This window comes from Muscardinus avellanarius (genome assembly GCF_963383645.1).
Source record: "Muscardinus avellanarius genome assembly, chromosome: 5".
Lineage (NCBI taxonomy): Eukaryota > Metazoa > Chordata > Mammalia > Rodentia > Gliridae > Muscardinus > Muscardinus avellanarius.
In genome coordinates this window covers 10,933,404-10,949,164 of record NC_137790.1, presented here as the reverse complement: position 1 = coordinate 10,949,164, position 15,761 = coordinate 10,933,404, and the positions used below count along the sequence as shown (strand labels likewise).

Below are 15,761 nucleotides of genomic sequence, written 5' to 3'. Positions count from 1 at the left end.
CCATGCTTGGCTTAGTGGTTGACATCTAGTATTATAGCAATTTATCCAAAATTAAAAATGATAATCTCACATAACAGTTTCATTTGTCTGATACCAAGCTTTTGATAACTCAAAGATAACATTTCAATATTTCTTTTTGCTTTCTTTCTTACCAGAGAATATTTTTTTCTTTTTTTTTTTAGGTGAATCTATCATATATTTATATATTTATTTTTCAGAAAAAATCTATCCTAATATGGAATATGGATTCTAGATACCCAAAATGATCTCGAAAAAGAACAAAGCTAGAATATATATATATATATATTTTTTTCTAATTGCAAACCATATAAAGCTACAATAATTGAAACAGTGTGTACTGAAACAGTGTGTACTGTTCTACAGGCAGATATATAAACCATTGGAGTTAAATAAAAGCCTAGAGATACATTCTTCCATATATTGTCAAGTTATTTTTGACAAGGTTTCCACGAACATTTGGTGGTGGAAATAATAATCTTTTAACTAAATATTGTTGAAAAATAATAATTACATGGAAAAGAATAAAGTTGGACCCTTACCTAATCCCATATACAAATATTAACACAAAATAGATAAAAGACCTAAATATAAATCTTAAGACTATAAACTTTTAGAAGAAAATCTGGGTCATAAAACCTCACAACATTGAAATTGGCAGTGATTTCTTGGATATGATTTCAATGGCACAGGCAACAAAAGGGTATACAAACTCCCTAAAAAATAAAATATTGTATATCCAAAGACAATGTAAACAGAGTTAAAAGTTACTGATAGAATGGGATAAAATATTTCCAAATGCTATATCTGAAGGTATATTAATATTCCAACTAGAAATCCTAAAAATTAACAATAAAAGCAAACAATACAATTTAGAGATAGGTATAAGACTAACATGAATAATGAATCTCCACAGATAACTAATCTTAGTTGTCTGTTGGATGGAAAATCTTGTTTCTCTGGTTCTGGTGTGTGTTACCTATTTCTTCTTTGTAGTTAATCTCTTTGAGTATTTTCTCTAGTGCTGGTTTTGAAGACATAAATTCCTTCAGTTTCTGTTTGTCATGGAAGCTTCTTATTTCTCCATCTAATTTGATAGAAAGTTTTGCTGGGTAGGAAATTTTTGGCTGGAAGTTGTTTTCTTTCAGAGTTTGGAATATGTTACTCCAAGCCCTTCTGGCTCTCATGACTTGGTTTGGGAAGTCTGGAGTGATTCTAATTGGTTTGCCTCTGAACGTCACTTGGCCCTTTGTTTTTGTTGCCTTTAAGATTCTCTGCTTGGCTTCCACATTGGTCATTTTGACAATGATGTGGCGTGGGGATCCTCTTCTCCGATCCTGTCTAAAGGGAGTTCTATAAGTTTCCTGGACCTGTGTGTATCGACCTCTTGCTCTATGTTTGGAAAATTTTCTGCTATTACTTCCTTGAAGAGATTGTTGATCCCTTTGGTTTCACTTTCTTTTCCCTCCTCTATTCCAATTATTCTTAGGTTAGCTCTCTTAAAATGGACCCATATTTCTTCAATGTCAGTTTCCTGCTGTCGGATATTTTTTTTCTAGATTAGAAACTATGCGTTCATTTTTGGAATGATCATCTTCTAAGAGCAAGATTCTATTCTCCATGTGGTCTAATCGGTTGTTTGTACTTTGAATTGAGGCCTTTACTTCATTAATTGCATCCTTTATCTCTTTTTGGTTCTCTCTGAATTCTTTTCGTAACACCTCTATTATTTCTACAGTTATTTTCCTGATTTGATCTTCTAGAAATCTCTGAATTTCTGTTTTATCGGGTTCTGATGTTGTGGGATTGTGGGCATTCATTGCTCCATTGTTATTCCTCTTTCCCATGATTTTGGAAGTTTGTGCCTTCTCTGGGTTCCTCCCTTGGGTCACTATGACTTCACTTAAGGTGCTCTGGATCTCGAGTCTGTGGTATCTCAGTCACCACTACTCCTTTACTGGGTTGTATCACAGAGTCTCAGACCCAGGGAGTCAATAGATGCTGATTTAGACTATGGTGGGTGCCACGTTGCACGTTCTCCTATGGTGTGATATCTCTGCCACTGCTACTCCCCCACTGGGTCAAGTCCCTGGGAGTCAATACTGGGATTTCTCCTCTGGGGCCCACAATTTGACTTACTGTTGTTGAATATGCAGATGGAGCTGTGGTGGACTTGGTGAATTTGCTGCTGCTGCTGCTGGTGGCAATATGGCGCCGCTTCCACGCCCTTGGCCCTGAGGCTGGTGTATTTCTTCTCTGTTTTGAGCTCCACTCTGAGTCCCTGCAGCGTGTGCTGAGCCCAGCCCCTGGGAGCTTTAGATGCTCCCTGCGCTGTAAAATCTGCTGAATCCCGCCGGGCTCTTCCGCAGCGGCTCATCTCGGCTTGCTGTCCACCGCTCCTCTCTGGAGCCTGGTGGGCAGTAAGGTGCTGCTGCCATGTCCTCGGCCGTGTGGCTGACGTATCTTCTCTGTGGCTCTGAGCTCCGTTATGAGTCCCCCTCCTCTCTGGGGCTGGTGATTTTTTTGTTTCTCTGGTGATGGTGTTTTCTGGCTATGAAAGGCGCTGATTTTGTAGTAATAGAGATTGGTTGTTAGCGGGGCTCTTAAGCCCCGCTTTTCTCGGTTGCCATCTTCCCGGAAGTCCCATATTTCTGCTTTAAATAGTCAACTATTTTCTTCATGGAACTGAAAAAATAAGACAAATAAGTTTTGCTTTCCTGCATATCTACTATTTCTAATACCCTTCATTTCTTTGTGTGAGGGCTGGTATCATTTCCTTTCAGCTGGAAGAACTTCCCTTGACAGTTCTTACAAGTTCTGATTCAGTTATTCTGCAAATGCCTTCATTTTCCCGTCACATTTGAAGAATATTGTCAAAAGATATCGAATTCTAGATTGACAGTTTTCTTTAAATACTTTGAACATGTCTTTTGAGCCTTGCTTTGAAGGTTATGTATTTTTTATTCCTTCTGCTTTCAAGGTTTTCTTCTTGTTGTTGGTTCCCAGCATAAATATTGTCAGATACTGAAATGTGACTTGAACTAATACTATTTTTGGCTACTTCTTTAACCCACTCCTTAATTTTTTTTTAAAAAAAATCTATTTTTAAAAAAAATCTCAAGCACTATTTAAATATTGCTTCTAACCTATTTACTTTTTCCTACCTTTCTGGGACTAACATATTTTTACTCCTTTTCCAATTCTTTTGTTGCTGTCTGATATTTTTTCTCTTGTACTTCATTCTATTCTATGGACTAAACTTCTAATCCACTGATCTTCTCCCCAGTCTGCTCTGCTAATCCATCCACTGAATAGATAAATTTAAAAAATAAATTCTAATTTTCTGCAGAGTTCTGTTTTGGAAAATTATATCTTTTCTGGAAAATTATATTATCCACCCAACTTTTCGAATGCTGTTTATTGAGTAAATTTTTTGTGTAGTTGATTCTTTTTTCATTTTGCCAATTTCTACTAGTATGTATATATGTATGTATGTATGTATGTATGTATGTATTGGTGGTACTGGGGTTGGAACCCTTCTACCTCTGGGCTACACTCCCAGTCCTATTTTTATATTTTATATTTTTTATTTGGAAACAGGGTCTCTTAAGCCAACAAGGCTGGCTTCGAACCTGCGTGATCCTCCTGTCTCCGCCTCCCAAGCCCGGGAATTACAAGCATGTGCCACCACGCCTGGCTGTCCTATTATTTAAAATATAATTTACCTACATTTTTAGTTTACTTTATAGCTCTTCTTTTGCTTTTTGAGTTAAATTTATTTTCTCTTCCGTTTTGTCTGTTAAGTGTTTTTATGTTATAAATTTTCCCTAAGATATGCTTTTCATCCCAGAGGTTTTCATAGATAGCATTTCTTAGGTCAATTAACATCTTATTGTTTTTGTAATATTTCTGTCTTTAATGAGTTAAGTGGTGATGTATTTATTTTTAAGATATATCAGAGTATATTGACTATATTTTAAATTTTTTATAATTTAACTGCACTGTGGTCAAAGAACCTAGTATATAAAACTAACATTAATAAAAATGGTGAGTATTCTTTCTTGACTTAGTACATGGCCAATTTAAAAAAATCATTCCATGGATACAAATAAACAATGCATGTTTCTTATTGGTTGGACATAGGATTCTCTCTATGTATTTAAAATGCTTGGTAGTTTTATTACTCAAATGTTCTGTATGCTTACTTTTTAAAATCTGTTTTTGAAACCTAATTTCTCTTATTGTGGGTGCCTCAAATTCTTGTAAATCTGCCTGTTTTGCTTCAAACATTCAGTCTACACATAAGCTCTGATCTAATTATCTTCTTGGAAGGCTGTTCCCTCTATAAAATTGCAGTGACATTTAAAGCCCTATAAATCACTCAAAAATTACTTTTTTCTTAGAACTCTGTGGCTTAGCCTTAATTTGATACATTTTTATACTTAATTTTCTACTTTTTGTTTTTGTTTGGGATGTGTGTCTTTTAAGGAGCACATAGCTATATTTCACTTTCTTATGTAATCTGTTAGTCTTTTAATGTGTGCTTATTCTATTCAAATATGATTCTTGATCTATTTGAATAATTTTCTACCACTTTATTGGGTTATTTCTCTTTAAAACTTTTTCTTAAAATATTTTTTAACTTCTTTTCCTTGGTTTGGACAAACTCTGCCTTTTCTTTTATTTAAACACGGGAATTAATTTGCTGCATTACAATTTGTAAGTTTTATTTTTTCTTTTCCCCATGATTATCCACACATTTTTAACATGCTGGTGCACTCCATATGAGGTCAAAGACTACTCTGAATAAGATAAAAATTTTAAGCAAAATCACAAAGCCTTTCTTTGAAATTGGATTTTGGATTGGATCATGCTTCTGGCATAATTTGTACGATTTTGTCTCATTTTAACCCATTTTAAAAGGAACATCACATTTTGGATGAACAAGCCAAGATTATTTCAATATTATGCTTATGTGAAGTAAATTGTTCATCATGTCATAAAGTGAAATCAAATGCAAAGTTTAGTGAATATGTATTTATGTTCATTTTTCCAAAGGGAGATTACTGATGTGGATCAGGTTCTCAGAATTCACAACTTCAAAATGCTGAAGTTTTCCAAATGACACCGGGTTTATGTACCAGTCTCCCTGAAAGAAGCTATGCGAACAAAATCTCACCATCAGGTATTCTTGGGCAATTCTGCATAGAATACTTTCCTCTTGGAGATTTATGATGAGCAACTCATTTGAAAGACTCTTAAGAACTCCTACTGTAAAGAAACTTAACACTGAACATGATAGAATCGCTACTCTAGAACATCCCCAGTCTTTGGGTTATCTAGACTTCAGGCAACTGTCTTGTAAAACTGCTGCACTAAACTGCATTGCACAATCAGTAAGTCTGGAGGATCAGCTTTGTATAATCAGCTAGTTGGGAGGACCTCATGGAAAAGCAGCCCAACATCTGGTTTCAAAATGGCAGAGGTGTGTAGGTCCCTGCTTTTCACCAGAGAGGAAGAGTAATCTAGCCAGGGAGACAGGGAGAACTAGGAAGGAGGTTAAGGGACATCCCCAAAGGACAGCTCTGAGGCCAGTTTTAGGAAGAAATCTGTGCAGGACAGTAGTCTGTCAAGTTAGAACCTGCAGAAAATTGTATCAGTAGCACATTACGTAGCCCCTGAGGGTTATAGGGACAGGTTAAAAGACAGCTAAGTAAGAAATTTAAAAAATTATTAACCTCAAGAAAAACAAAAACCTTGTACAGTAGAGATCCAGTTGCGGTTCAGTACTTGGGTTATTGAAGAATAATAATATTTATGTCATCATAACTATGCAAAGTATAGTTAGGTTTAACTCTAAATTGTGAGGTATCTATTTAAACTTAAATTGTGTGTATTATTAGGAGGATGTAGAAGGGGAAAAAAAGGACGTGGCCATATAAGCTAACACCCTCACCCCTACATAAGGGTATCAATAGATCCGTACACAAGTCAATAGATCCTAAAACAATGGGACTCCTAGAGAGAGCAGAAGGGTGGTTTCCAGAAGCTAGAGAGATGAGGGAGATGGGAGAGGTAATAATTAGAGAGCACAAAGCCTCAATTAAATAAAAGTAAGTTTCTTTTGAGATCTACAGCACAACATGATAATAATGATGATGATGGTGGTGACGATGATGATGACGATGATGATGATATACTGTACATTTCAATATCACCATGACCGTAAATCTCAAATAGTCTCATCACAAAACATGTCAAATACTTGAGATGATGGAAAAGTAAATTAGCTTGATTTAATTCTGCATTGTACGCAAGGGTCATAATCACTTTGTACTTCACAGATCTGCACAACTATGCTTTGTCAACATACGACTTAAAAATAGAGCCAACGTGAGTGCTTGTCTAGCAATTTTGTCTTTAGGCAAAGAAGCCTAACGGATTTGAGAGCTCTACCGGTGAAAAGTACGTAACTTCCTGCCTCTCCCGTTGCCTGCTGTCAGCAGTCAGGTTCTCTTTAGGAAGCCTTGTCCTGTTGGTTTGTACCCATGGAGGGGCTGTCAGAACACCCTGGTAGCCCAAGAGGAAGATTTGGTTAGAAACCAAGCTTCCTACAGCCCTTCCCTTTTTAAAATTTTCAGTTTTTGTTGGTGCTGGACGTGAAACTGAATGGCATCCAATTTTTTTTATTTTTTTATTTATTTTTTTTTTTTGCAGTATTGGGGATAGAACCCAGGGGCATTCTACCTCCGAGCTACACACCCAGCCCTATTTTTTATTCTTTATTTTGAAACAGAGTCTCACTGCATTGCAAAGGGCCTCCCTAAGTAGCTGAGGCTGTCTTCCAACTGCAATTCTCCTGTCTCAGCCTCTCAAATGCTGGGATTACAAGCGTGGGCTACCATGCTTGGCATTAGCATCCAATCGGCATTGGCATCCAATTTTAAATGCAAAAGAAGTCTCAACTTCCTGGGTTTCCAAGCATACCCCATAAGTAGGCAGGAGAACTTGCAAAGACATGAGCAGCAAATTTGACTTTCAAAGGGAAGATCTGCTTTTATGTACACTATTTTTCTGGGTAGGAACCATTTAACTCCCTTGCTGGAGGCAATCACTCATGAGCTATGAAGAGCCTGCTGCAGAGATCCCAGAGGCTGGAACCAACTCTTTCCCCTCTCTCTTGTTGTGCTGCCTCTGATGCCTGGGCCACATTTATGCTCTACTTCTGATTCACCCCATCCTAGTCCAGACCCTCACACATGCCCACCCACTGCTTTGCTTGTAATACTGGAGTTGGAACCCAGGACCTCACACATGCTAGGCAAGCACTCTACCACTGAGCTACATCTCAGACCCATTTTATTTACTTACTTACCTGCTTACTTATTATTTGGAGACAGGATCTCACTAAGTTGCTCAGGCTAGACTAGAACTTGTGGTCCTCCTGCCTCAGCCTTCTGAGTAGCATACGCCACTTCACCCAGATCATTCCAGACTCCATCTCAGTTTTATGAATTGTGTTCTGTGGTGAGGGTAAGAGCTATCTAGAAAGAGTTACTCTTTACCCAGTGCTAATAGGGCATAAATAGGAGCTGTATTTTTTGTTTGTTTTGTACTAGGATCGAACACTCTACTTCTGAGCTACATCTCCATCCCTGTTTTAATTTTTATTTTGAAACATGGTCTCATTAAGTTGCTGAGGCTGGCCTGGAATCTGCGATTTTTCTGTTTTAGCTCCCAGGTACTGAGATTACAGCTGTGCACCACCATGCCCGACTTGAGTAAGATCTATTATTAAAGAGTAGTGGGGTTTGGACAAGTGTAACCTCTTAAAAGTGTAACCTCCAAAGATTACACTTCACTTGGTGCTAGAACATTGTAATGTTTCCCTGGTAATGGCCTGTCAAGCTCCACTTCTCATTGGAATGTCTTCCTACAAATTTATCTATTTAAAAAAATAACATTAGTCGGGCATGGTGGTGTACACTTGCAATCCCAGTACTTGGAAAGCTGAGACAGGAGAGTTGCAGGTTCACGGCCAGCCTCAGCTACTTAGTGAGACCCTGTTTCAAAATAAAGAATAAAAAATAAGGCTGGTGTGTGTAGCTTGAAGGTAGAATGCCCCTGAGTTTAATCTCCAGTGCCAAAATTAATAATAATAATAATAATGTAAGCAAATATATCTAGGGTACTTCCTATCTTACTATAAGCCAACTCATGTGCTAAGTACTGTGTATACACTGTCTCACTTCCTGGCAACTCAGTGAGGTAGGAACTCATTAGAGAAGCCAAAGCCACAGTTGCTAAGTAATTTGCTCCCCTGGCCTGTCAGCCTCCAAAGCCGAGCCCTCAGGCTTCATGAGATATTGTCTTCCAGTTCTGCCTTCAATTACTCAAGTGTAGATTTGCACACTGTTTTGATTCTCCTCACCTTAACAATAGAAGTCTGAAGTTAGCCCAGGCTGCATTAAGAGGAAGCTGGGCCTCTGTTCCCTCTATCACCAGCAGGGGGCGCCATTGCCCAATGGAATCCTTATTGGTTGCATTGCTTTCCATTGTCCTGGAAGCACTGTTAGCCCAAGGGACCATCTCCATCACACCATTCTTCTTCCCTACTTAGGTTTGCCTTCTCTTGTTCAGTGAGAGCAATCCACGAGGGCACATGGTGTACCTTGAAGCTAGTATGGAGTAATAGAGATCCACGGGTTTTTTAGTTGTTGTTTGTTTGTTTGTTTGTTTGTTTGTTTGTTGTGGACTGGGGTTGAACTCAGGGGCATTCTACCTCTGAGCTATGTCCCCAGCAGATTTTTTCATTCTTTATTTTGAAACAGAGTCTCACTAAGTTTCAGAGTGCCTCACTAGATAGCTGAGGCTGGCTGCAAACCACGATCCTCCTGTCTCAGAGTTCTGTGTGTTTTCATACATGTGCTATTCGTGTGCTTAATACATGTGCTAATTTTACCTTCTTTGCCACCCAGTGTGCTTCAAACCACACTGCTCAGGGGACCATTTAAGGAGAAAAATGCGAGTATCAAACAAAGTTAATGTTCCTTTTACAGAGCCTCAACACGAGTCACACCATCATGAACTCATGTCAGTTTGGCTACGTGTAACCTCTGCAGCCACCACTGGCTGGGACTGAATTCAAGTCCTGGCTATGCTTCCCCATCACCCTTCCCCATCACCCTGACCTCCCAACCTCTCCGTATCTGGACCCTTCAGCTGTCAAGTTCATTCTGCACATGTACACACACACACACACACACACACACACACACACACACACACACACACAACATTATAGTCTCACGCCATCATGGAAATCAAGTTGACTTCATACTGCTTTGTATGCTGGTCATAGCGCTGATTCCACGAGGCTAAAACAGCAAACACATGGGGAAGAACCTGGAGCGAGGCAAGTTCTCTTTTCTGATTGGTTTTATGAAGCCCCACTCATTGTAGGCCTTCAAATACTTTGTGGGGCTTGCTTCTATCTCTTCATATAGTACCTTTGTTGAAGGCGTTTGGAAATGGGCCCTGAGAAGGGTCTTTAAATAAAATTTTACTTCTGGGGCGGTCCTAAGAATGGTAGTAGTTGCCTGCAATCAAGCTGACTTTCTGAACCCACCCCAACAACATGAGCTGGCCATGTTCATTTCTTTTTCCCGGGCCCCCTCTTCTGCCTGTGTCCCTGAGGGGTCAGGGACTGGTGCCAGCCACTAAGGTTGCCCCCCAGGAAGGCTTTTCCTGAGGGAGAGTTGCTCAGGGTGCCCAGGCACTGCCTGGCTGCAGCTGGCATCATGGCCTCAAGAGGGAACTTATGCCACTCTGCCCAAAGCCAGGCTCCCACGGGCACACCCTGTCAGGCATCAAGGTTAATTCCCAACTGCCAACTAGTATTTAACTTTCCACATAAGATTAGATTAAGCATCTGGGTTGGTGAAAGCCTCAGGTTGCAGGCTGTGGTTAGCAAGGGCTTAGCAGGTCACGGCTGAAGGTGCTCAGCAGCTGAGATTTCTGTCCAGTGCTCAGGAGCTCGCTTACGCTGGTGGGAAGGCTCAGAACAGCCCAGCTTTGGAAAGGAATTTCATACCATTCGTTCTCACACTGCAGGTAGGTTCTGTACACACTCTTTTTTTTTAGGAATGAAATTAAAATTTAATCTATTTTTCCTTTCAAAAGCAATTGTAAAAGAATGATTTTCTAGGTATATAGCCTGGCCCTCCCTTCCTCTCTCCCTCCCTCCCTCCCTTCCTTTCTTCCTTTCTTCCCTCTTTCCTTCTGTATTCCTTACTCATTTCTTCAGTTATTACCTTTAGATGAAAATTTGGAGTTTTCTTTTAAAGTGGGGGATTGATGCTAAATGTAGGTAATCATTTTTTTTCTATCTGCGTGTGTGCGTGTGCGTGTGTGTGTGTGTGTGTGTGTGTGTGTGTGTGTGAGTGATTAAACCCAGGGGATTTCTACCTCCAAGCTATGCCTTTAGCCCTATTTTTTTTAAATTTTGAAACAGGGTCTTGCTAAGTTGTGGAGGACCTTGCTAAGTTGATGAGGCTGGCCTTGTACTTGCAATCCTTCTGTCTCAGCCTCCCAAGTACTGGGATTACAGGGGTGTATCAACATATTTTTTTATTTTTTCTGTTATTCATAGAAAGATGAGAGATATTGCTGCCTTCTGCGGGTGATCCCAATGATTCATCATCTTTCAAGAAAAAAAAAGGAAAACTTTGGACTTTGGGGTCAAATGAGTATTACTTTGCTGACAGTCTCCGATTGCTCTTATTATGAGTGGCACATGTGTGATGGGAGAACTGGAATTAGGGAACCGTTCTGTAGCCTGGAGACAGGGCACAGCTAATTGATGTATGCAAGCTCCAACCATGGTCTTAGTCTTCTATCTTTTACCCAGTCAAGCCAACCAGACACAGGCCAACGGGGAGCTAATGGAATGTGTGGCTTCACTAGGACAGAGAGAGCTGGGCACTGGCTTGGGTTCTAGGACAGGCACTGTGGCCCACTTGAGGGCCCTGTGAGCTTAGACAAGGGGTTTAAGCTCTATAGGCTATAGTTCTCCCACCTACTATAGGGTAAACAGCCTAATCTCCAGGGGCCTCTCCTGTCCTCTGATTCAGCAAGAACCATTTAGGGGAAATGTAGTTCCCATTAAACTGAACCACATGAAATTGCCAATGTTCAGCCCTTTTAACCTACCTAAATGGCATCTTACTGTGGTTCAAAAGAACATAAATAACAGTTGTCTTAGTAAACACCTATTATGGTGTTTATGATAGGATAAGTCTGTAGAGCAAATATGTCTATCTGTTCAATAGTTACTCTGGGAATCAAACATTTAAATCAACTCACTTATCATTTGAACATGTTTTAACAGAATGTCTGCCAATGAAACTGTCCATGCACTGTGACTGGGACTTTTCCTGTGGTCATAGGACAATGGGCTTCCCAGCTAGGCTCCTCTCACACATCAGTGTTCACAGTCCCACTAGATGCTACGTTCTCAGCCTGGCCAGAGGTTAGCCCTTGGGTATTTAATCCCCATAGGCCCCTTTCAGCCCTCTGATTAAGTCTGAACAAAAAAGGCCCTTCTGAGCTGCTTAGCTTTGGGCCTTTGTCCATGTTCAAAGAGCTGAAAAAATAACTGGCAGCACTGGCCATCCAGCTCTCCAGGGCCGGGCGCTGCCTCACCCATCCCTGGCAGCAAACCCAGCAAATCCAGTGGAACTCAGCACCCAGTCTCTCATCTCACACGCAAAGCTCCCCTTCACACCCACCTGGAGAATCTATATTTTGGAAATTTAGCTCTTCTCTTTCTTTCTTTCTTTCTTTCTTTCTTTCTTTCTTTCTTTTCTTTTCTTTTTTTTTAGCTGTTTCTCTGTTCTACTGGGTTTCTCAATTTGGCTTCTCAAAAGGAACCTAGGTTTTCTCCAACATGCATGGCAGAGGGAATAGATAAGGTGAAGGGTTGGAAGAAATAGAACAGAGAAAGCTCACCTGGGAAGCAAGCCTTCCTGACTGCTGCATGTTCAAGATTAACCTGGACACAGGGCTAAGGGCGGGGAGGACCTGGGGGCGGGCAGGTGCGTCTTACTAGAGAAAGCTGGTGTGAACTCATCTTTTCCAGGGTAAGAGAGCCAGTGGCAAAGTCCATGGTAAATGGGAGCCCACTCAGCTATGTTCTCCCAGGGAGCTTTAAAGGACAGGAGTGGGCACATCTCTGTTACATTGCTTGGTGTGTACCTTGGATCAGTCTTATCTTTGTGTCAAGTTTTTCCTCCAACCCACTAGGCTTTGTGTTGTAAGGAGAAGAGAAAGATCTTAGAGCTCTTTGAAAGAGAAAACTTAAGATGTTGGATGGAGACGATTAACTTGATTACAGGACTTCTCACTGAGGGGACTTTGGGGAGACGTGTTCTATGGGAGAAATAATGTGGAAATTTACTTACGCTTCTTTCTTAGATGGTAAAATATGTACTATTTTTTTTCATGAGGGAAATGAATGGCACGTGTTCCAGAGAGGTGATAATTAACCTGAGGCCTAAGCTACGAAGAGGTACCAGGTAGAAGAGCGGGATGAAAGGATTTCAGATAGAGGGAACAAAATGTGCAAATGTTCTGAGACAAGAGAGCTTACCGAAGTGGAAAAAAGAGATGGGCTGTCGCAGAACTGTTGAGGACAAGGGTAATGGTAATTGGGAATAACTGGGAAGGTAGGATCAGGAGCCAGGTTAGGCCAGCCTGTTAAGGAATTGTATTTTATTTTATAAACAAAAGAAAGCTATTATTTATTTATTTATTTACTCTGTGGTACTGGGGATTGAACCTAGAGGCTTTCTACCTTTGAGCTATACCCACAGCCCTATTTTTATTTTTGTTTTGAAACAGGGTCTTGATAGGTTGCTGAGAGTCCTGCTAAGTTTATGAGGCTAGTTTTGAACCTGACATTCTCCTGGCTCAGTCTCCCAAGTATTGAGATTACAGGTGTTCACCATCATGGCTGACTTTATTACATCACTTTTTTTTTTCGGTACTAGGGATGAAACGCATTCTACCTTTGACCTACACCCCCAGACCTATTTTTATTTTGAAACAGGGTCTCACTGAGCTGCAAAGGGCCTCACTAAGTTACTGAGGCTGTCTGCAAACAGCTATCTTCCTGTATCAGCCTCCCGAATGCTGGGATCACAAGCGTGTGCCACCATGCCTGGCTTGAATCATTTTAAAAGCAAAGGAATAGCACGATCCTGTTTCTCTTTTTAAAGAAGTGTTTGCTGTGTGAGGCATAGAAGGACACATACTCTCCCAAGGAGACGATTTATGATAAGGCTGTAAGGGCTGCATGGTATCGCCCAGGTGAGAGATGTTGGCAGCTGGGCAGCAGCCATAAAATGAGGGACTGACTTGAGAAATATGTCTGGCTGCTCAGGTCATTCCTCCACACCACTTACTCCAAATCCTTCTTGTGGATACAGATGCACATACTCATCCCTTTGGGATACATGGGGTATAAAGCCCTTAGACCTAGGAAATGGAACCCATCAGAATGTCTGCCTACTGCTTGCAACCTTTAAGACTACGTGTCAAGCCCTGCATTTCATAAATGAGTCATTGCTTCATTCACCTGAGTTGTTTTTGTTTGTTTTGAGGGTCTGGGGTTGGAACCCAGGGGCATTTGGATCTACACCCCCGGCCCTATTTTGTATTCTTTATTTTGAAACAGGGTCTCACTAACTTGTGGAGGGCCTCACTAAGTAGCTGAGGCTGTTCATGAACCACAATCCTCCGGTCTCAGCCTCCTGAATGCTGGGATTACAAGCAATCGCTACCATGCCCAGCTCTGAGTTTTGCTGAATGTTTGTTATGAACACTGTGTTAAACTAGCTACTCTCAGGTTCCTGACTTTTGTAAAAAGCGAAAACAGTGCAAGATTACTGATGAAAATTTGGAACATAAGAACTCACGAACTACATATATTTGTGTGTGTGTGTGTGCGCGCGCACGCATGTGTGTGTATCTGTAAGTATACCATCCACTATTAACATATGATCTATTCACTTCATCTTCCCTTCATCCCCTCATTTCATATGGATGAATATATTTATCTGTTTAAATGTATATGTCAAAATGCATATACTTGTAGTTTTATGTCCTTCCACTAAAAGTTTTGTGATCATGCATGCAAAAAACGGATAAAATGTATATGATTAAAGACTGACAAAATCTACACTTGCTAGGTTAAGAAGAAATCATATAAGCTGAGGCAGAAGGGTTGCAGGTTTAAGGCCAGCCTCATCAACTTAGACTCTGCAACCCAGTGAGAACTTGTTTCAAAACAAAAAATAAAAGGGCAGGGGGTATAGATTGGAGGTAGAATGCACTTGGGCCCAAGTCTCAGTACCAAAATAAAAAGAAAGGAAGAAATATTACTCTCCCTTTGCATGGCGCCTCTCCCTCCCTTTTGTTCACCTGTTTTATAATTTAAATTGCAGCAGGAGGGAAACATGATTACTTTATCCAATTGGACACAGACGCTAGAAGATGTCTTCCGAAGGATATTTATCACTTATATGGACAATTGGCGCAGGAACACCACAGCGGAGGAGGAGGCGATCCAAGCTCAGGTGGATGCAGAGAACTTCTACTACGTCATCTTGTACCTCATGGTGATGATCGGCATGTTCTCTTTCATCGTGGTAGCCATCCTGGTGAGCACAGTGAAATCCAAGAGACAAGAGCATTCCAACGACCCCTACCACCAGTACATTGTGGAGGACTGGCGGGAAAAGTACAAAAGTCAAATTCTGCACTCGGAAGACTCGAGGGCCACCATCCATGAGAACATTGGTGCAGCCGGGTTCCAGTTGTCTCCTTGATAAGGAAGGAAAGGACAAAGCCAACATCTGACATTCGGATGGGAAGGGATGCTCTGCCACCAAGAAAACCCACAGAGTCGTTGCTTAGAAGGAAAAATGTTCCTCTCTTTCTGTTGGGAATTTTCCTGGAGATCATGTGACTGGCCCTCGGAGACAGATGACATTTCAATCCCAGTGACTTAATGCTTGCTTATTGGAATGATATTTTGTGCTGAAGACATTTTACTTTTTATGCAATGTAAATGGCATTTAAATCAATGTCAATAGTGAAAATAAAGCCAAATTTGAAGTGAAAGCCCTGGGCAGGGACAGTGGAAATAGCAAGGCGAGGTTTACAAATCACTAAACCTTCTTTCTACTGAACCTTGAATGTGACAAATTCAATAGATAAATAACCCAGATGTATTATTCAGAAGCTGAGGTTCAAAATCTATCACTTGCTCACTGCATCGACATAGGAACATTTACTTATTAATTTATGAATGCAGAATTTGGAGTGATGGATGAACAGGACCGCGAGGTTACTTTCCATTTATTGTTTTCCTAGTATTTGACTTACGCGGAAGTCTAAAGACAGAGCGGACGTTGCAAAGGGCAAACAATTCACATCCGAGAAGTCAAATATTTAAGAACCACCCAGGGCTACAGAAAAAATATTTTTAAAGTAACATGTAAAGTTTTGCAGAAAAGTAACCTTTGAAAGCTCTCATTATTTAAGAAAAAAAGAACACAAAATTATGGCATTGCTTTGCAAACGCATTAGTTTCACTCAGTTTTATTTTCTTCCATTTGCAATACTTACTTTCACTTACATTTGAAGAGAATGAAGGTACAGAAAGGTTGAGATCGCCTGTT

General features: G+C 40.4%; 1 protein-coding gene across 1 annotated transcript; it reads left to right on the top strand.

Moving 5' to 3' along the window:
• Window positions 1–14,528: 14,528 nt before the first annotated feature.
• Window positions 14,529–14,906, top strand: KCNE2 (potassium voltage-gated channel subfamily E regulatory subunit 2; the record flags this gene model as incomplete). The annotated part of the gene is made up of 1 exon (XM_080696777.1): window positions 14,529–14,906. The coding sequence occupies exon 1, from the start codon at window positions 14,535–14,537 to the stop codon at window positions 14,904–14,906; it is 372 nt and encodes a 123-aa protein (XP_080552903.1). The 5' UTR covers window positions 14,529–14,534.
• Window positions 14,907–15,761: the final 855 nt, after the last annotated feature.